Source organism: Notothenia coriiceps, unplaced genomic scaffold, assembly GCF_000735185.1.
Source record: "Notothenia coriiceps isolate Sejong01 unplaced genomic scaffold, NC01 NC01_scaffold00020311, whole genome shotgun sequence".
NCBI classification, from domain to species: domain Eukaryota; kingdom Metazoa; phylum Chordata; class Actinopteri; order Perciformes; family Nototheniidae; genus Notothenia; species Notothenia coriiceps.
The window spans coordinates 40,317-62,317 of record NW_011353012.1 but is presented as its reverse complement, the minus strand read 5'-3'; the positions used below and the strand labels follow the sequence as shown (position 1 = coordinate 62,317).

At 40.8% G+C, this 22,001-nt stretch overlaps 2 protein-coding genes and 1 non-coding gene across 6 annotated transcripts; all 3 read right to left on the bottom strand.

Moving 5' to 3' along the window:
* Window positions 1-1,599: 1,599 nt before the first annotated feature.
* Window positions 1,600-16,831, bottom strand: dtx4a (deltex 4, E3 ubiquitin ligase a). Of its 2 annotated transcripts, none has more exons than XM_010779493.1 (9): window positions 16,256-16,831; window positions 15,838-16,052; window positions 13,214-14,384; window positions 6,028-6,089; window positions 5,471-5,632; window positions 5,297-5,358; window positions 4,860-5,180; window positions 4,675-4,764; window positions 1,600-3,206 (listed from the first exon to the last, which is right to left on the bottom strand). In XM_010779493.1, exons 2-9 carry the CDS (start codon window positions 16,043-16,045, stop codon window positions 2,976-2,978), a joined length of 2,307 nt encoding a protein of 768 aa, XP_010777795.1. In that variant the 5' UTR covers window positions 16,046-16,052; window positions 16,256-16,831; the 3' UTR covers window positions 1,600-2,975. The 2 variants fall into 2 exon arrangements, with proteins under 2 accessions (XP_010777795.1, XP_010777796.1); XM_010779494.1 differs by lacking the exon at window positions 16,256-16,831 and adding an exon at window positions 14,498-14,580 and having other exon boundaries at window positions 15,774-15,866.
* Window positions 16,832-17,117: 286 nt separating this feature from the next.
* On the bottom strand, window positions 17,118-17,189 carry trnaa-cgc (transfer RNA alanine (anticodon CGC)). Its single transcript has one exon. It is a non-coding gene; the product is annotated as a tRNA-Ala (tRNA).
* Window positions 17,190-17,846: 657 nt separating this feature from the next.
* Window positions 17,847-20,546, bottom strand: LOC104952641 (nucleoplasmin-like protein ANO39). 3 transcript variants are annotated; one of them, XM_010779489.1, is made up of 4 exons: window positions 20,372-20,545; window positions 19,854-19,969; window positions 19,426-19,563; window positions 17,847-18,869 (listed from the first exon to the last, which is right to left on the bottom strand). In XM_010779489.1, the coding sequence occupies exon 4, from the start codon at window positions 18,865-18,867 to the stop codon at window positions 18,250-18,252; it is 618 nt and encodes a 205-aa protein (XP_010777791.1). In that variant the 5' UTR covers window positions 18,868-18,869; window positions 19,426-19,563; window positions 19,854-19,969; window positions 20,372-20,545; the 3' UTR covers window positions 17,847-18,249. The 3 variants fall into 3 exon arrangements, with proteins under 3 accessions (XP_010777791.1, XP_010777792.1, XP_010777793.1); XM_010779490.1 differs by having other exon boundaries at window positions 17,848-18,869; window positions 19,854-20,001; window positions 20,372-20,546; XM_010779491.1 differs by lacking the exons at window positions 19,854-19,969; window positions 20,372-20,545 and adding an exon at window positions 19,662-19,781 and having other exon boundaries at window positions 17,848-18,869.
* Window positions 20,547-22,001: the final 1,455 nt, after the last annotated feature.

The window sequence follows — 22,001 nt, the reverse complement described above, 5'->3', positions numbered from 1 at the left end:
CTTATTTTTGCTGCACATAATACGTAAAAATGGAAATAAAGGCACTGGTACATTACAACCCCACCCCGGCTTCATCTTTATCAGTGCAGTTGCTGTCAGTCCGGCTTAACTCAGTTCTGGCCTGATAAGACCCTTAACCCATCTGCTCCTCACTAACCTGACAGGCGGCCGGTGCATTTTCATACCACAAATTGGCAGCTTTGTCCAATCCATCACATCTGTCACTTAAGACAAACGGTAAGCTCCGCCGTTACAGAAATGGAAGGGCAAATGAAAGTTGGTGCAAAATGCTTTTTTTGGCATGTTTGTTTTTGCATACTGGCCTTCAGTTTGCAGGTAAAAGCCTGTTTCTTTGAGGTATGTGTTCATATTTACTCCTTGACTTTCTGAAGGTAGGATATTATTTTTGTTGCAGCACATAATTAAGCAGGGCAGGTGTGAAATATGCAGAGACATGTTTTAAAATGTTCTTAGAAAATACATGTTGGGAGTCTTAATTGCCTATTTTTTTTAATAAACAGTGACATATACTAACCATTGTCTATTTCAATATCATGACTAAATCCTCTTCTGTGGGTTCATTATAATTGCACTTCATTATCTCCTTGCATTTTGTCATTCATTAGGCTGCAAGTAATCCGGACAACTAATCCAGGAGCCAGACTAATCTACAGATAAACTGGTCATGCACGATCATTTCTTGAAAGCTGAAGTAACTAATTTAAATAATCTTACATTGTAAAAGGTAACTCTACAACAAAACTAACCAGGATCTTTTTTCCATGAGAAATTTCTAGTTTGTCTTGGCCATATCTTTTTAACTGCATAAAAAAGCTTCAGATTCCTGCCATGATTTGATAGAATACATTATTTGTTATCGTTTTATAAGTATTTGAATCAGTGGCAACGGATTATCTCAATGATATACTGCAAGATGCTACATGTATTTAAACATAGTGTAACATATGTGTAACATCTCACATGTGATCTTTCAATTGAAGAGCCCCATTGCACTGCATACTGTAACCAGGTTCTGCAGTCATGTATTTAATCTTCAGATGAATATTAATGAAGAATACAACAGTTATTACCATACGGTAGGTTTTACTAAAGCCTAGTTTCTGTGAGGCTTTCAGACACTCTTTAGGCCGTCATAGAGTTATTAAACCAAACAACTCTGTGTCGAAGGCTTACATCAATCTAAAATGTGCTTTCACAGCAAACGTATCAGTGCAATTAGCAAACAGACATTAATTACAAAAGCACTGAACCTATAGGGAGAACATGGCTGCAACTCTAGCAACACTCTGAGTTGTTTGGTGCCTGTGATGTGTTCATGGGATACGATATTCTTACGCAAGGCGACGTAACTTTGAAGAGAAGAAATGGCACACCCATTCTTCGACAATGCAAAGAAATGCAACTTTTTCGAATCAATACACTTTTTTTTCCTGTTGCTATAGGTAGCAAACAGATCGTGCTCTATACATCAATGTTTTAGCATTTACATTGATCTTGTATTGTACACACAATTTAGACTTAAATAAACATGATTTAATAAACCTCACATAAAAAGAAGCAGTATAAAGTTCTGATATCTCTTTGAACCTTAGAAAAACGTTTAATGCAAATTTGTGCACATAAAACACACACATACAGTACAGCGCATACATAAAGTATCATAAAGTATAGTGCTTTTAATGTTGGCCTACATCAGTATGTCAACACACCGTTGTACATCCCGTTCATCGTACCTCATAATAAACCGGTCCATAACAGACCGAATGCAAACTGACAGCCACGTTGGCCAAAGCTGGATCCACAACAACAGATAGTCTTCTGCACCTGCTCATTGCAAAGACCGAATATGAATAAATCAACTGATAAGCACATTTTGTAGAGTGATAAGAGCATTTGAGGCTGGTGTGTGTCCTACACAAAAATACAGCAGATACAAGCTTTCCGGTTCATTTTGATGATATAAGTAGAAAGCTCTGTGCAAGTCTGAGCTCAAGCATGACGTCCAATCCTAGCTTTTTGGGTATTTACTCCTCCTGCGGGGAAGGATTTAATCCATAGTAGCTTTTCCTCCTCCTTAACATTAACGCAGATACAAGAAGACATAGAAAGCTTTTAAATGCACCCATGCTCTCAGGGCAGAACACTTAAGGAATGTCAGTTTGTGAACATATCAAATACAAAATACTGATTTTTATTTTAAAGAAACGGGGGGGGACTGGTATATGGCATATAAAGTGTCAGGCAAACTCTGGTACACCAGCAGTTAATCTTATCTAACGCCACACCCAAAAAACAATGCAAAGAAAACACGGCATATAAAACAAAATGTCAAATTAAAATATAAAAAACATGATAGAATGGAAACCATGTCATATAATATATCAAGTATTCATAATATACAACAATACAAATCAAAGCTAAAAAGGAATGTAGTTCTGGAAAAGTACCACTAGAGGTCAGCAAATAGTCATGCTCAGATATCCAGTTATACACTTGAAATATTTATCTTCTGCTTGTGGACAAACACTTGAAACACGCACAGACCTCCACTTCTTTCCCCCAGTTTCCCCTGCTTTCAGTTCCACGTAGCAGCAGGAGTAATGGTGGTAAACACGTCGTCGTTACATTCTTGAAATGAAGTCTCACAGTATAAATGACAGCTTTTTTTTAATCTAACACTGACTGTATGTGCACAGTGGCCTCCAATGTCTCACTGAATCTGCAGTGATGACACCAATACTGCATCTGGAGAAGAAAAACCCACATATTGAAACTGACTCATGCAGTCATAAGACAAATTTGATCCAATTCAGAAAGAGTTTTTGAAGTTGTTATCCATCTCTGGTGGTTAAAGTGTCTCTGTGTTATCAGATTTGGAAAATAGTTCATCTGTCCAGCTGTGGATCCTTTCCCAGCATCGTTTGTTTGACCTTCAGCATCTTGAATGTCTGGGCTCAGTCTCTGGACAGGCACTCCTCCTCCGTGATGCCCTGGGCCTTGAGCTCCTCCAGAACGTTGTCCAGGTGGCCGGGGTCGGGGTAGCCGTGGCCCGTTAGGTTGGAGCCGAACTCCGTCTTGTGGTGCACCTCGTTCCAGATGACTGTGTCTGACTCGCCCGTGGTGCTCGATGTACCCACAGAGAAAATGAGCCGGCGGTCCCACGCTACCAGGAGAAGCCTCAACACCTGGACGAAGAGATAAAGAATGGCAGTGTTACGGTTTGAAAGGCATGTTTTTCTTTGGAAAATTGCCAAAAGTACACAATTGTCTTATTCCTAAAAAGTGCATTTTACTTGCACCATTGAGTCACTCTCACTATTTTAATGTACTGTATTACTTCCTTACTATTGTAGATATTGTGCATGTGACAATAAAGCCTATGAATCTTAAAATGTGTAACAGTCGGAAATTGTTAAAAAAATTATGCAAGTAATGCATTTAAACAAACTACTAATAGTAGATAACTACTTTATTGAAAAGTTTACAATAATTCTGGATAATAAAATGGGAAAAATAAACGGGGTTCTCTCTTTTCCTCTCCTGACAGCCGGGTCAGTCTTGTGCAGCTCGCTGAACCTGTAATAAGTGACCCAACTAGTTTAGCTTGTTCCAGTGTGTTAGGTCTAACTGTGTGTTTTGCTCCGCTCAACGGTCCGTCACAGCGGCGGAGCTTTGATCCGGAAGAGCTGCGTGTTCTCCGTCAGCAGCAGCTAATCCCATGAGCTGATCTGATCTCTCTCGCATCCGGTTATACTTCACTCGTGTTTATGTCCAAATATATCAGATCTAGCTAGTTCTAGTTAATTATATGACTGCCTGCTTATCAAAGGACCTAAAATTAACAGTAAGCGTTGCTTGGCAACGGCGTGTAGCCGCAAAGTATAGCGCAGTATTATGCATAATGTTTATATGAGGGGTCAAAATCCCATGCTCATAACAATAAATAAATATACCAATTTTAGGAAAAGTAACGAAGTTTGAGCAGTGTGTGTTTTATATTAACAGAGTTACACATATTTCAAAAGGCGAAGTGTAATAACTGCAGTTTGCCTCCCTATCACCGAGAATGACAAAGATCCTCAGTGAAGCACAAGCCCATGTTTCTCACTAAATTGTAAGTACAACTTATTAAAAAGATCAGTTCAATGCAACTAATGTCATCTTAGTGTTATTGCATGATGATAACATTGGTTTGCCATGAATTTAGTGATGGATTGTAAACATTTGAAATGTAGCAGTTAAGTGTTTCTCAGTTACAAGGTTGTTGTTTTAATAAATCAGACACCGATGGTGCAGCAGCACTGTAGCTACTGTACCTCTCTATAGGCATATTTCCCCTTTTTGCGCAGATCAGGGGGTATTTGGCTGAATTTTCTTTTCAAAGGGGGTACATTATTGAAAACATTTGAGAACCACTGTATTAGAGGATTTTAAATGTGAATAGTTCAATATTGGAAAACCTTATGGCACCTGGTAAAGTGGAGTAAATATAGATTACATTATTCACAATTTATGTTAAATAAATTGACAAGTATATTCAACTTGTGTGTTATAGTTTATAACTTTGTCATACTGAACATCAGACATCTTTGAGTTCTCACTACTTCTAGCCACAAGTGTGCTGTTTCCACGAATAGAGGAGTTCTCATTTACCCTGCGTCCCTTCTCGCTGTCAGGGAGGTAGCAGTGTCTGGGGAACCCGCGGGCAGTGAAGGGTTTGCCTGGATTCGGGTGCTCGGGGCCCTAAAAAGCAAAAGCAAAGTTCATCACATGTTCCTGAACCAATACCAAGTCACCATTCAGAAGCTAATGTCCTGTTAGCATGAGTAATTCTCTACCTGGATGCCAGGAGGGATGTTGTAAATTATCCGGATGGTTTTGCAGTCCGGGTGGCCGGGAAGCGAGTGGGGGATGACGTGGTACTCCATCTTGCCCGGGGGCTGGTTGCCGGTCTTGACTCCGTAGATGGTCTTACAGGTGGGACACTGCAAGCTGCCGTCCTTGTTGCCATTGTTGTACATAGCAACAAGGCATTGGAGGTGGTACTGGTGACCGCACTGAGCCAGGCGGCCCACCGACTCGGCCCGGGAGATGCCCCCCACCCCGGGGCCTTTGTAGCCCGAGGGTCCGGCCAGGGCCTCCATGCAGATGGTGCAGTCCTGAGGGGGGGGGAGACGAGTACGATAAATGACTTGTCAAATCTGATACAGACAGATTTATACATGTGTTTTAATGTTTAGCCAATGAAAACACAACTGCAATAAGGAGAACTCACTTCCTCTGGGGGATTGCGGACTTTCTGAAGGTACCTCTTCACCACCTCCTCAGGGGTCTTTCCTATGATACGGAAACACAGAGTGTGATGATGTGTTTATTGCCAAAATGCACACGATGGATATGAAACATGTAAAAAAGCAATAGCACAAGCAGTCTATATCATAAAACCCACCTTTTCGAGCCTGCTTCTTGGTGGTCTTGCGGCAGCAGTGGCCCAGGCCGGGGATGGGCTTGATGTCACTCTTGCTGACGGGTGGAGGATGAAGCACTAGCTTGGGAGGGCGTGTCAGGCAGACAGGAAGTCCTGCAGCGCTCATAAGGATGCCTGTAATGCCTGGGTACAGCCAGCAGAGGAGGCATGTTAGACACTGGATTCAAGATCCAAGATTTAAAGGCTGTATGTACAAAAGCTACAGCACAGGAACAGAAAAGCTAAAGTCCCAGGCTCCTCCAACAGTGCAACACAAATTGTGCTTTTTCCAGTGCATGATGAGCTCTTTATGTAGATATTTATGTGTCAACCATACATGTGACATCTTCTTAGTGGATTTACTAGTTACATTTGGGGCTTAATATCATTAGCTGTGGCAGTACATCACTTTACACAACTAAAAAAACAAACAAACATTTATTTAAAGAGCTGATAAGTCCAAAACCTTTAACTTTAAGATGCCTTAGCTTTATTTTAGACCAATTTAAATATAATGAGGAAAAATAAATGATATGTACCTGCTAGTGCAGGGTGTACCGGGCTTGATCCGTTCAGGTTCTTTACAGGAACAGTTGGCACTCTGAAACACAAGAAAACAAACGTATATTATTTGACAGGTCATACTGAAAGCAGACATGCAACTGGTCCAGTAACCTCAGCTCTGATTTAAGACTGTACAATCTGATGAGTCATGTAAACAGGTGGAAGGACACACAGCATATGCTAGCTTCTAGTCCACCCCATATCATCAGTCTAAGGATCTTTTGCTGAGTCATGTAAAGAAACCAACAGACAATGGTCATCACATCTTTACATAGGGTACTTTAACTTCCATTTAGGACTTCCTGCTACGAAAGACACACAGCAGTGGTCAAATGAGTTATTTTGCTATGTGCTATCGTTGGGTACAACTGATCAAGAACCCTGGAGCAGCAATAGAATACAAACGAGGATGCTCTTTATCAAGACGAATGAAGGCACTAAAATTGTCAGGCAAAACTAATCGAAGCAGCTTTGATTTCATAAAGAAATTGGCTTGCTTTAAAAAAAAAAAAGCACAAGGTTAAACTCGTAATAGGGACCTGTAAGTGACACTTCCTCAAGTATAGTACTTAAATGCTATTTTGACACTTCTTCTTTACGTGAGTATTTAGAATTTATGCTAACCTACTACATTTTAGAGGCAAATTGTACTAATTAAAAGGTTATGACATGTTATTGTGGATAATAAAACGTCACTACTTCTTCTCAAGTGACATTTTTAATTCAAGATTTGTAATGGAGTATCTTAAGAACATAGTTAGTAGCCAATTTCTAATTTTACTTTATGTACATGATCTGAGTATTTCGGCCACAACTGCTTACTCAGCACGCCCACAGTTTTGAGTGGCTTACCAAATAACGTATTTTATGCAACTGAAAAAAAATCTCAGTGTATGTGTACTATACTAAGAATACTAGTTTCTTACTATAGCCGTAATATACTTATTTGCTCTCTACAAACCCACAAATGATCATTGATAAAAACAGTAATGTCAAAGGTTTACCTTTGTCTCAATTGGTAAGTGTTGTTGTGTGACTTGGGTGAAACCGAAACACCAAAGTTGATAATACACTGCCTGTGATAAAGTATGAGAGTGACTCAAACAACCCCAACTAAAAATATCTCTAAATGAAATGTTGAATACATGTTTTTCAGAAAGCCTTAAACATCGCATGACTTCAATAAAATAATCCCTCTCAAGCCCTGCTGTGCTCCATCCCAGCTCATTAACGACAAAACACATGTGTACAAAACATGACGCAGCTACAATTATTATGTATCAGTCAGAAGTGTACTCACGGTCTGACAATTTTGATAATAGTCATTTTTCCAGCTTGAACGCCCCAACTCAAGATTACCACTTGTTGCAGTATTTGACTCGCTCAGGCACTCTCTTTTAAATCTCCTGTTCGAATGGTGAGTACGCCTGTTTCTGTCTCTCACTCTTCCTCTGCTTGTGTGACGGAGTCAGGATTCCCTCCTCCCTTTATAGGGCTAATCCCTCTATTCCTGTTGACTAAACTCCAGGCTCTGACACAGGAGGGATTACCTGTCGGCCACCATGTCACACTGCCAGGCTTTCAGACACGGCACATACAACTCGTTCATGGGACAGCCCACAATCTATTCTTAATCTACTTTGCGTCATTACTGTTACTTTATTTTGGGCATTCCATCTTTCTTCTTGATTTATGAAATAGGTAGAATAAATTATGTAGGAAAATACTGAGCATGCATTTCAAACAAGAATAAAAAAATGCCTCATCCTTTTTTCCTTCCCGTCCTTTTATCCTAGAAGAGTAAAATAAGATGATACACTGGAAAAAAATTGAAATGTTGACTTAAATAAATGTATTATGTAAATAAAATACACATAACTGTATTAGGTTAGTTGAATGCAATGATATTAAGTTTAAATTCAAAATATTAGGTTCAACTTATTGCTTTCAACTACCTGTTGACATTATACATTTAAATAAAGTCAATATTTAATTTCTTCAGTGTAAAATGCACACCTGTTGGTGGTAAATTAATTCAACTAAACAGTTCTGATTAAAACGTAAAAAAAACAATAGACAAAAAGCATTCAGAGTTTTTTAAGGAAGCACATTTCAAATTTCACGCTTTGACATATTATTTGGCATTTGATCAATAGTCATAGGTTCAGGTTATTTATGGGGACCCGAAGGTAGATTTAGGTGGCAGATAAAAAATGATCATAATCTAACATAAGATATCCTAACCATAACCCTAACCTTGCTCAAAAATAAGGACATATAGGCTTAGAAGTTAAAGTTTAGCCTTTAAGGTGACACCTTTTGTTCTGGTATAAACAAACACAGACACAGCGCCCAGTGTTTTCACTGGCCGGAAGATGTCCTTAAAGATGATGCAACAATGACGTAGCAAAAAGTACAGTCAGGACTTGTTGAACTGTACACTTCCTGTTCCTGGCAACCTGCTTACATTGTACTAATAACAGCCGGGACACAGTTTGTTGGTAAACAAACTGTGTCCCAGCTGTAGTATTAGCTTCCTGTGTGCGTGCCAAACGTGACTTACAAAGTCAATAAGAGGTGCTGCCTGACTGGGTCAAGCCTGAGCGTTAATTAACCAACATCTGTGTGTTGGGCAGGTAAGTGTAAGCAATACGATGAAAATAGACTTAAGGGAAATTATGGAAAAGTAGAGAAAGGATGGGAAAGAAGAGGTGTGTCGATTGGCCACCTATCTTTAATCCTCTTATCTCGCTGCAGCCTGGATCCTCACTGCTTGTGGTATAAAGCTGCAGCATATGGCAACATATAAACACATGCACATATAAACACGCTCACACGCTTGTAGACATCAAACCCAGTGCCGTGAGAGGAGAGAGGATCATAGCAGCAGAGTTTCCGTTAGCCGGTAGTTACCGGACTTTGACCAAAATAATTTCCCCTTATCACAATACCACATCAGTTGCACCACTTATGTGACGGACAAGAATAGTCCATTCTAATGTCTAACACTTAATATGGATTGATCTGTTGGTAATGCCTCAGGGTTCCGGTGGGCATGTAAACAAATGCATAATGCTGCGCTATACTTTGCGGCCTCACCTGGTTGCATAGTGACGCTTATTGTTTAGGTATCTTTTAATAAGCAGGTAGTCATATCATTAGCTAGAACTAGCTAGATCTGATCGATAGACATAAACGCGAGTGAAGTCTAATCTGAAGGGAGAGAGAGATCAGCTGCTGCTGACGAGTCCACACGCAGCTCTGCATGATCACCTGCAGCAATGAGCGGAGCAACACACACACTTCAGGTTAGAATATCACACGTAGATATTTTGATTACCTCTCAAACTACCTAAACTAGTTATAGAAGATAGGCTATGTTTAGTTTTACTGTCGGGTCACTCCTTACTGGATCAGCGAGCTGCATGATACTGACGGGCTGTCAGGAGAGGGAGAGAGCGCTCCGTTTATTATTCCCGTTTTATTATAAGTCACTGTACACTTTTGAATGATGTAGTTAATCTACTATAATTAGTTTGTTTAATATAGAATCATATCAATTTGTTTTAAAGCTGAATAAATTACAAAGGAAACCTTTGACCGGCACTTTTCTCATTTTGTCCGGAAGATTTAAACGGACATGTTGACCAGCAAAAGACATTCTAACGAAAACTCTGCATAGCAGGAAACTTTAGTCGCTGTGGTATTCTGTGGCACCTTCAGAAAACACTTCAATTTTAAACAATCTAACTCATTAGTCATAATATGTAGTATTCTAGCTTATTACGGTTACTTATCTACGTAGGACAAATTGGCTAGAGATTGTTTTTATATTTAACCACTCTCTCGAAAGATATCCATAAAAAGTAGTAGTTTACTTACCAGCCAAAAAACTTTGGCTGGTAAGTAAACTACTAACCATTATTAGACCAATGAATGTTGCTAATTGTGTGCCCTGACCAAAGGTCCAATTAAGTTGGGTACATTTTTCTAACATAATAATCATGGTTTTTTCAGGCATAATGTTGGTTGAATTTTGCAATATAATATTTATTTTAAAGGTCCCATGTCATGCTTTTCCTTTTATTACCCGTCCCCTTGTGTGTTATGAAGGTTTTTATGCATGTAAACGGTCTGCAGAGTCAAAACCCTCAAAGTACACCCTGTAGCGAGTAAAACTCTAACACAGAAAATACCTCCCCAAAACGCCTCGTTGGAGATACGTCACTGTCCATTGATTCTTCCGGGTACCGCATGATGTCATGCGTTACCCGGAACCAAATGGACCAATCCGTGGAGCCGTTACGTCCGCGGAGCCATTACATTAATCCCCCGCTGATTGGTCCAAATTGACCAATCCACGGACTTCCTCACACACACACTCAGTGCAGGCAGCTCTGCTGATCTCTCCTCCCTGGCTGCAGGCTGATAACAGACAGTTGGGATCGCGGCGAAATTCTCTCTGCAGACCCATTCTCACAGCGTTTATCAACCTTTTTCTTACTCAATATCAAGCCACACTTATTGTTTTTACTTCGGCTGTGACTTTGTGTGTGCTCAGGGTGAGTTCGGCTGTGTTTCGCTGTCGCTAAACAAGGAAACCACACCTCCACGGAGCTCAGAGCGATTCACAACGTCCCGACCAATCAGAGCACACTGTGCTACAACGAGCCGTTAAAGGCAGAGAGTGAAATTCAGTGAATACACGTAGTTTACAGAGATGCTGTATGAGAAACCAAAGTGATTTTGGAAAATTGCACTATATAAATCTATTCTAGTAGACCTCAACAATGGAATTATGATCAGTGGAAATGGCCATGACATGGGACCTTTAATGTATTGTCACATACTGTGCTAACCCTAACCAACTTAGTTTCATAAAAAGTCAGTCTGAACCCCACCCCCACTCACTAACCCTAACTCGGGGAATTTGAACTTATTGCTGATATTGCTTAAGTTTGGAAAGAATCAAGCTGGCCTATTTGTATGCTTTGCTTGCATAGTTTACATCTCAGAAATATATGTTTTGTAAGCTTTATTTCTATATTTACGGTCAAAAATAAATCCAGCTGGGAAATGTCAGCTGTTAGAAGTAGAGGGCGAGAAAAACACTTTTTTATAATAATAATAATAAGTAATAGCAACAACTACAAAATATGAATACTAATGATAATAATTAACAACTTTAGGCATTTGGGTACATCCCTATTGACCACATTTCCAACAGGTTCATTCAGACCTGCAGAGGGAATTTCTTGGAAATGGAAAATATAAAATCGCAGGTCAATTACCACTAAGGTGGTTTTTGAGTGGGTGTGTTTTGTCCTGTTCTGAGGTTGCATTGCGTGTGATGACCTTATTGTTAAGCTCTGCGAGGTTCAATGTGAGGAGAACCAATTATCCCGGCGGCAGTGTAAGTTATGCGTGAGAGTATATAACATTCTTGCATGGTATATTTGAGACAAATGCATAACAAGTGAAATCTAGAGCACCCAAGAAACATCTCTTTCAGTGAGACTTCAATGATTGTTATAAAAAGAAAGGCTATATTTGGAATCCGGTGACATTTTGATTTGCTCAAAACAAGATGTCAGAAAAGAACCAGAAGCAAAACAGAAAGAAATGGTAAAATAATTAAGTTTGTCCAAAACGCTTCTGGGAAACCCGGTTTACAATGCTGACCACAGATGTCTTGCTAATCAGCGCCCTCTGGCATTGACACCAGGATACTGTGGCTTCCTTTATTTCATTCATTAACACCAATAAAATGCATATTCGCTTCCAAACTCGTTGTGATATCAGCAAGTCAGGGATTTACGAACGCGTTGTCTGAAACTTACATTTCAAGTGGACAGAGATAAACAGGTCTTAAAGTGTGTGTCAATTGGATATTTCGCTAAGGATAACAACAATAACACAATATGATGCATCTATTGCCAAAACTTCAACATAATTCCCGATGAATAAAATCCCCCTTTAAGCACTTTATTATTACTATGAAGTACAATTATTATAAATATCTCAAAAGACTCCAGACCACAGATAGAAATATCAAGAATTCCATAACAATGGAGACATCCCAGATGTTACGGACCTCTTCCAGATGTGATCTTGTAAATAAAACCGCAGTATTAATTTCCATCAGGAAATGTTTTAGATTTCAAAATGTATGCAGCAAAGCTATCCAGATAACTCGGTAAACCTGTTCCCGGTCAATACTGATGGCTACGATTAGCCACTAAAGTGCTTACACACACATAACCACAAAGCATTCCGAGCCTCTTTTAGATTTGTTGAGGCTCCGGGCCCGGGGTACAAATTGTTTGCATGAAAACCATAAAAGAACTATGCATATTACGTGAATGCATGAGAGTGTTTGCTTGTAAAACAAACCCATCATTAAGAGCTTGCATGATAAATGTCTGGAACGTGAAATGCTTGTAAGAGCCTGGCTTGTACAGTGTGAATGTTCCTCATTGTTTTTCCTGGGAATGAACTACCCTGATTGGACTTTGTTACCAAGATGAAAGGCTCATGAATGCTAATGAGCGCTGATTTCAGACACTGTTTAATGAGGACTTCAAACTAATTAGGAAGTCCTGTCTAAATTCATTGTCTTACACTTCTGGTTTAGTTAGACTCATTTAGTTTCTTGTATGTGGATGAGGGATGTAGCCTCTGTTGAGATGTAATTTCCGTTTTTTTCCGTCATTAATTGTGTCTGTCTTTTTAAGTTAAATAAGTAAATGTGATCCCTATATTGAACACGTTAGAGTGACAGTTGTCTTTTCAAAGCCACTTATTCTCAGCATAAGCATTAAATGAGTGGTAATTCCTTGTGGATTTCTCACATACATACGAGCAACTATTTTAAAATTGCGCATAATTATTTGATCCGCTGTGAATGTGAAAATATTGATTATTGAAGCTTTAAACCTCAAGCTCCTACAGTATTGCCTTACAGTCAATTAGCACGACACTGGATTGAATGGGCCTAAACTGAAAAGGTATACATTTTTGATGGGTGCTTTTTGTAGGAATATAAAGCTTTCTTTACTATACTCCATTGGAAGTACATGGTATCACCAGAGGTGTCCTTTCCTTGGACGATGGATAATTTTGACTAAATTAATGTTACTACTACAGTTTTTGTGTACTCACCCAGAGGCGATAAGGGCACGTGACTGAGCCATGGCGATTCGCTGCAGTGCAGGTCGGCTCAGCCCGGCGAGGCTGGACCGGGGGGGCAGGGGGGCCGCACAGGCAGCGGCACCAGATGAAGACACCGGGCCCAGGACACGGGCCGAAGGCGAGGGCGTGCAGGTGGAGGCGGCCGTGGAGATGAGAGGTGGACCTAGGGAGGGCACTGTAGGGGCGGAGCTCAAAATAGAGAAGGAGGACGAGGTGGAAGGGTGAGGGGTTGAGGTGGCAGAAGATGAGAGTGTGATGGAGGGCGGGGGAGGAGGAGGAGGAGGAGGGGCGATGCAGGAGGGGGGGGTGGGTGGACGGGAGAGGGCGGCGGTGGCTGAGCCGAGGAGGGAAAGAGAGTGGGTGAAGCCTCCTCCGTAACCGAAGCTGGCGCTGCCATAACCACCGCCACCAACCGTCCCTACACCTCCTGCTCCACCCATACCACCTAGAGTGTAGCCACCTGTCGCACCAATTATGGACGTCCTGTGGGGGGAGAAGGACCGCGACAGGGAAGGAGGTCGAGGGAGAGTGAGTGAGTACGACCCTCCTTGGACGGGGTAGCTCATTTTGGGACTAGGTGGCTTGGTCTGTGGAGGTCTCCGCCCAAGAGTGTGAGCAGACATGGCGCCCGCTTTGACACTCAGCACCAGCATGCACTGCTGACAGGCGCAGGGCTGTCCTAAAGAGGTGATGGCGGAGGCAGGGAGCGCTCCACTGGGGTACGCGCTCCCGTTTCCAGTCCCACTGTTGCTCATGCGGATCCCCATGCTCACTCCGGATACATCCACCCCAAGCAGTCCTCCATGGTTGGGCATGGCCATGGGCCCCCAGGCATGGTGGGATTTGGGTAAGGGCCCGGCAACCAGCGGGTACGCCAAGTCTGAGCGTCGCTGGATGCGTCGGCAGCGTTGCGTCTGCCCGTTGATTTGGGTCATGCTTTCGAAGTCAATGAGGTAGCAGAAACCCAGCGGCGCCAGGTCCAGCCAGGGCTGCTGGCGGTCGCGCGCGGCCTGGATGGCGATGCCCACCTCCGTGTCGTACGCCGTCCAACTGCCAGCGTCGTTCTCCCACTCCCACAACCAGCCCTGGCCAGGCGCCGAGGTGGGGTCGTAGAAGCTACGTCGTACCGGTCGAAGGGTACCTGGGGCAGAATGAGGGGGTCAGAACAAAGGATAAGATTTAAGCAACGTATAAAGTTTTTGACAATTGGAATAACATAATTGGATATTTCAATGTGATAAATGTGTAACTAACTATTAGGTTTGCTCATCTTTCTTGAACTACTTTCATGATGCTTGGTGATGAGAAGTAGTTGCAATAGGAAGTGGCCTTTTTCACTGTGGACAAGAAGATTGGAACCTTAACAAATTCAACATGTCTGTGTTTCCTTGCTAAGAATTTGGGCAAACAGGTTGCCCCTAGTAACAGCACATGGTGTGCTGAATTCTGATTGGCTGGCAGCCTTGATCCGACCCAAAGCTGGCTGTGTTTGCTTTCCCATGGTGTCCAGAGAAACTCTACAGTGGACATACTGTAAAGCCTTTACAAATCAAATCCTGCGTCTGAAACATAAAGGACCGCAAAGATTTCTCGAAGATGGGAGAGCTTGGATCTAAAAACGAGATAGGAAACCTTTCTGGGATGGCAAGGCAGTTTTGCAGTGCATTTTACTGTATATCATAGCCCTATACAACACATTTGACTGTATAGTTAAGCATTTCAAATACCATCAAAAATATAGCACAAAGCCCACTGGGAAAAATAATGTAACTCACAGTGAAACAATTAGAGATAACACTTCACTGGAATGTGTACCATGTGTGGCACAGTATGCTTTGACATTTAACCAGACAACAAAGTCACTCATTCATAAGATCTGCTCCCATCGACCCCATTGTATCAATGACCTCAGACTCCTGAAATTCTTCCCCACCCTTGTCCCCCGTCTCTCCTCCTCCACCCTGTTTCCTATTTAGACTAGGGCACAATGCCTGACTCCCCTTAGTTGAGCTTCTGCTGGGTTTGGAAAACAAACTTCACAAAGGATTTTGTCGGCTAATGTTGAGAGAGAGGGGAGATGTTGGGTTGTGTGCCAAAGTTAGACATCTGAGAACTGACAATTCCCTGTTTTCCTTACTGCTGTGCTTGCTTCTCTTTTATGCCAATATTCTGCCATTAAAGACAGTGATCGCCTTACAATAATAATAATCAGTGTCTGTGGCAATGACTGGACATTTTAGCTCCTACTCTGGCCTAGGTGACATATCCAAACTCACACAGGTCCTACCAGAATGACTCTCTTCACACCTCAAATACACAGAGAATGTCTTTTAAATGTAAAATAACATAGGAAACTAGGCTTCTATCAATCTCAAATAAAACAATAATGACTAGATGTTATTGCTGCAGGAAAAATAAGCCGCACTTTGCAGCAAAACACTCCCACCAGGGCATCAACTTCTGGAGCAGAATCAACATATGGGCTTGCAAAGATGAGGTAGACACACATAAGCAATAAAAAGGCCTCTACCTCAGGCCCATGCAGCTCCACCGTCACACCCTCCGTCTCTGTGGCTCTCCTCTCTGCTTCTCACCTGTGTCTTGTCGGAACTGGTGCATGGAATGCAAATCGATGATGTAGGGCGAGAGGCGAGAGTCCACCTGGCCGAGGACAACACTACCACACCGCGGGTCGCTCCGGATGACTGCCTCGATGTGATGACAGACAGCCGGGCTGTAGGGCCGCCAGCGACCGTGCTCGTTCAGCCATTCCCATACCACTACGGCGGATGCTAGTAACATCCTACTCCTGCAAAGGGAGAAAAATAACACTGACAATAAGCAGGCATAAAGCTAAACGCGGGGTCGGTGGGCATTTAAAGACACCCTGCTGACGCTCCGCCGTGCATCCCTGCGCACAGCGGCGCTGCATCCATCTTGGACAGTTTGCAACCCAGATGTGTCTATGGATATAAATGTATATTTTTAGCATGACACTGATGCAAACTGTACCTTCCATGTTTGTAGTTTCGGTTATGCAGCAATGGTAGGTCCTTTTATCACACGGCGAATGTACAGAGAGTTTCAGGGCACAAAAAGCCTAGCAGGATGGTTGCATTTTACTCCCTATGCAGATGAGTGACGTCTACTGAAATCATTTCTCCGGCACAATCAAGTTAGGGTGAGAGGAGAAAATGTAACTTGGATGCTCACGGTGGTGCGGCACTCGTGAAGTAGGTTACAGTGACAGACTGGCTCTGTTCGTGCAGTGCAAGTTGCACATGTGTTTTACAAAATCTGTGCTGTCTGTGAGGGAGGAAGAGATTCTTGAAAGCAAATAGCTGACATATTTACCGGGTAAGATCGGCTCCAGTCAATTCGTTCCTTTGGAGAACAGTTTTGATGCTTTATTAAAAAATGATCTGTCTGTCACTGGGCGAATGTCTTCAGTCTCAGTAAAATCCCGTATTTCTGGTTACATAATTGCTTTGATAATGTGTCACTACAGTTGTGTTTACTTTGATTCGGGCTTACTCATTGGTTCATGCCTAATGTCTCGACAGAAAGGCTCTTACCCACCACTGAACATTATTTTGCCGGTGAAAAATAAATGTTTGGCACTCGCGTGCGTGAACACTCCCACACTCACCTCTCCTCGAAGTCCTCAAACATCCAATCAGATTTGACCAAGTGCTCCTTCTGGCCAATCACAAATGTGTCTCGTAGACTTTGTTCACTGTATCACAAAATATGAACTGCGTGTTGAAAATATGTATTGTTAGTTTGTTTTAATGGGAGGCTGAAGCACATTTAAACTTTCCTTTTTGCATCATGTTAGATATTTAGTAGGAAAGAATCTTCCACAAAAAAGGAGTGGAGATGCCGGGGATTGAACCCGGGACCTCATACATGCGAAGCATGCGCTCTACCACTGAGCTACATCCCCATTGGTTAATCACCGACCAGCAAGATCGTATATATTGTTCTCTAAGGGATGATTATGTGTATTTTTGCATTTATGGTGCGTACGCCGTAACAACAACACTGTTATAGACTACTCTTCAATATATTCAATAAACAGAGAAGTAAGTCGAATATTTGAATGTAGGTCAATGGGGTTGAGTTTATAGTAGCCTTTCCCTGGATCTAGTTCCTTTTCAAGGTGTATTAACCGACCTAATGGTATAGTTTTTGCTGTATCCCACTATCAATGTAGCCTATATGACTTTAATGATTTACTTTTGATAGACAGCAATAATTTAACTACTCAATACAGTAATCATTTGAGGCTTCAAGTAAGTGTCGTTTTACATTGTTGATATTTAGCATTCTCAATTAACCATCCAAAACTCCAAAAATATGTTTTATCACTTGCAACTCTGTGCTTATCTGAGAAGTTGGAGCCACTTTTTTTTTTTTGCTAAAAAAGTAACCATTTGATACATTTTCTGTGGATCGTTAAATCAATTAATTGTCAAATACAATGTTCCAAGAAAGAGTCTTAAATCAATCGTCTTGAGTTCCATGGGTTTCTTGGTAAATACCATAAAGGCTTTTTTAGATTCAGAACTACACAAACAGTCAAAATTATGGGTTTCTGTTTTTTATTTTTTTGAAAATCAGGAAAAAACATTTAAAGCAATACAAAAAACATAAACAAATACACAGCATGCTATTGGCTGACACAATAATACAAAGTTTCAGACTCGTTTTACTTTATAAAAGGTAAACGTTTATACTATCTGATGCCTCAAAAGTAAGTGGTATTAAGACAACATCAGGACAATGTATACAGTATCTTTTCAGGTGGAATTCATTGGTTTTTAGCTATTAAACACTTGTGTGGATGTTTTTAGAGGGATCCAAGAGATGTTCCCTAGTAAAAAAGAGAACCTATATGTTGGGAAATAAAATGTATAGAAAATATATTTAACCAGATAATTATGGGACATTACTAAGGACAATTTCCCAAGCCTCTCTTGTATTAAATGTTTTAAATTCTGTTCTCACAGTGCAGTGATATCACTGTTCTTACCCTCACCTCCCTCTTCCTCAGACCAGATTGCACTTCCAGAGAACTGCTTTAGATCTACCAACAATCCAGCCCCTCCACTTGCTTCCCCTTTACCTTCCCCATCATCCCCTTTCCCCTCTATCTCTCCCTTTGCCTCTGACTGACCCGTTAGCCTGGCTTGCTCCTCTGCCTCAGAACTCTCCACACTTGAGTTATCATCTGAGGTGTCACCATCTTTTTCCTTCGCCATACCACGCTGCTCCTCATCATTTTCCTCCTCGTCCTCCTCATCTCCCTCGCTGTCACTCTCCTGGCTACCACCGTCCTCCACCTGTCCCTCCTCAACTTGGACATCCTGCATTTCTTCTCCGTCATCATCACTTTTAGGCCACAGTTGGACCCCAAAACGTGTCCCCAGAGCTAACGCTGTCCCTCTCACACGATCCCTTACCCCTCCATCCTTATACACCATGCGTCGCACAGTATATTCTCCATTGGCGTCCCTGTTCAACTTCTTGTACAAGAGGACCAGCAATATTATTAAGCCTAATAGGCAGAAAAAAAGGATCAGCACAGTCGGGGTGGACGTTTTGTGGTTCCCTTCAGGCATGGCTGACAGAGAGAACAGAGAGAGAGGGAATGGTCAAGCATGGGATTCATTAATTTCTATGAATGTTTTTCTATGCAGTGTCACTGTCTCTTGGCTTAGAAGATATAGTTAGAAAAAGAGCTTTCTTGTCTCTAACGTCACTCTCTTGTAGCTGAAGTAACTATAGTTAGCATATATAACATGTATACTTGAAACAGATGGCAACAGCTTGCTTTGCTCTGTGCACAGACTTGAAAGTATTATCGCCAATAAAAAACAAAAAATTGTTGTTTTTACATTTCAGTTTTTGCGCATCCAGCTAGCCTGTAGCTTCATATTAGGGTTACAGAGTGTGAGTGTGAAAAGGTAAAATCTATCTTTAAGTTATTTCGATTTGTTGGTTGTTTTTTTAGCATACATTTAGATGTAGTGTTCATATACAAACAATTAAGGGTATTATCTAAGGGTATTTGGCTGGTGGCTGATGCCAGCCAATGCAGATTTCAAGCAACAATAAGTAAGTTATCAAACTTTATTCTGACAAAACTTGGGAAGAATAGATTTTGAAATATACTGTACCTCCTTATACTTTTCTTTCTTGAGTAGAAAAATCCTTCTGGCTTGGGGTCAGAATGTTGCAGTCAAACTCCTTGGGTGTCAAAGCAGTTGTTAATGGTTCATCAGAAGGAGATCCATTTGTAAAAGAATATTCAGGGTCTAGAAAAAAGAAAAGTAGAACCTTAGAACAACTTAACATACAAGATTCTCCATCCAGTTCATTTTAATTGATCAAATTGAAGAAATAAACAGATTACCAAGAATTGCCAAAAGCTCTGCTTAAAAAATACCCTCTGAGGTGGTACTATATTTTGGCAGCTGCTCAATTTTAACAAAAAGTACTTTTTTTTCAGAACTGACATCAAATCTCGATACCATTATAAAAATATATGTACAATCCATGTTGGCTGAAAAGTTACCAATGGTTAACATGTGCAATACGAACGCACCCTGGAGATGTGACAGGAAGTATTGTCTTTATCTTGTTTGACTGTGTATGAGAAGTCGTACTGCGTTGTCTCGGCTGACAGGAAGCTGGCAGACCGCTCGCAGCGTTGTTGGTTTCCTGTCAAAGATTATTGAGCAGCATCAGTCAGTCTGCCGTGAAAGGAAACTTTTTTTAATCATGATATAAAGATCCGAAACAAAGCGTTACAACATCTCGTTTGAACAAAAAATAATAAATATACTGATGTGAAATAAGTGCAATTAACATAAAAGCTACAATGAATGAGGAAATTGAGATTGGCGGTAAATGAATGCCATCATCACTTTCATTAAACAACCACTTTTAAGTATGCATCAAATAAAATATAAGTATCTAAACCAAGAAATAAGTATATATAAAGTACAATTAAAGACGGAGACATGAGGCACTCCTATAAAAAGGAAATAAATTAGAAAACATGAAGCTAAAAGAAAGATCTGGTCAAAATCTGAAAAAGGAAATAAACAATTTTACACTTACCCAGGTTGTGAGCAGAAGATTAAGTTTGTGCAGCCAGTACAATGGTAGGAAACTGACTTGTGCAACTTAATGTTCTTTTGTACTGCGTGACAGCATGTGTGTTAGTAGGTGTGTGGAGTTGACAGCGAGAAAAAGAGAGAGAGGGGGTGATGCATGAAATGTGGTGGAGAACGCTTGCTGCAGCCCTTTGAGTAGGTGGAGGCTGAAGGGGATGTGAACACAGATTATACAAAAAATCAAGCAGGGTGTGGTGGAAAGCACAGATAAGAACATGTAAAGAAAAAGAGGAAGACAAAGATATTTGAATTTTTCCTTTGTAAAGTTGCTATTTTTAATTCGCAGCACAGGTGCAGGTTACATTATATCGAGTGTAGTTTAAGAAAGGTCAAGTCATTCCAGTTTACCATCAGGAAATGTACATGATAGTCATTTCCTGTGGCACATTGTTATCTTGGACAATCATTTGTCAGTGTATTGCCAATAATAACACTTCAACTCCACAAAGGATAGATAGGGTCAAGATGATATTTGAAATTAAATATAAAGTTCAACTTTTCACCTTTTGACATTACACTGAAAAAGGGTCTCAAATTGTTACATGAGTCCAAGAAAACCATAGAAACTAAAGCATGATCGTAAAAATGATTAGATTTCTCTATGCAAAAATATGAATGTTATCACAAACTACCAATTTTAGACCTACCAAAGTACTGCGCACAACTTAGAAATGTGAAACAAGCCACATCCTGTTTTCAGCCCCTACACGTACAGTCATTTCACACTGTATCACCCTACATGAGAACATCTAACAGATCAATCATAATGTGTTATCAACTATTTTTGCAATTTTAAGGCTAATTAAGATGCCTTATCTTGATTTTCTTTTCAATCTACCCATTGTTTGGTGTCTCCTTGTCTTTAAAAAATGGATAGTTTGGCCTTCATATCTATAATTTTGCAAAGAAAATGGTGGTTTGATTACAATAGGTTCAGACAATTTCCAACAGTGTTTGTACAATACATAAGAAACCAATATATATCGCAGCGACTCTCACACCTCAACAGGTTTTGAGACGTGACTAAATTCTCTGAGTGATTGTTCAGTTGCATTACCGCCAAAATCTGGATTGCAGTGTCACCATTGTTCACGAAACCACCGTCAAACACTGTATGCCTTATGGTGGCTTGGTGCTCGAGAAATCACTTTGCATCGCTGCCGAGTTGATTTCCGTTCTGTCAGACCTGCTCTATCGTGCTTTTAGTTGACCTTAAGTTGTTCCATACTGCCAGCCTTTCATGCAACAGGTCTGGGATGTGATATTGTGTTCTTCTTTCTTGGTTGATCACACTCAGTTTGATTGTTGTTTAGATGCCCAACTCTTGATTACTGGACTTAAACTCCCACTGTACATTTTACATTCATATTCTATTTCATTTTGAACAATCCTTTCTTGCACAATAATATCCTGCATTATATCTGTTACTGGACCTTTGTATTTACACTTGTATATTTTCCACATGTACATATTTTTTATTTTATATTCTTTCACTTTTTGAATTTGTAATGCTATTTTATTTTTATTTCTGAAATATGTTGTATGTTTATTTCTTGTGTCTTAATTTCTCTTAT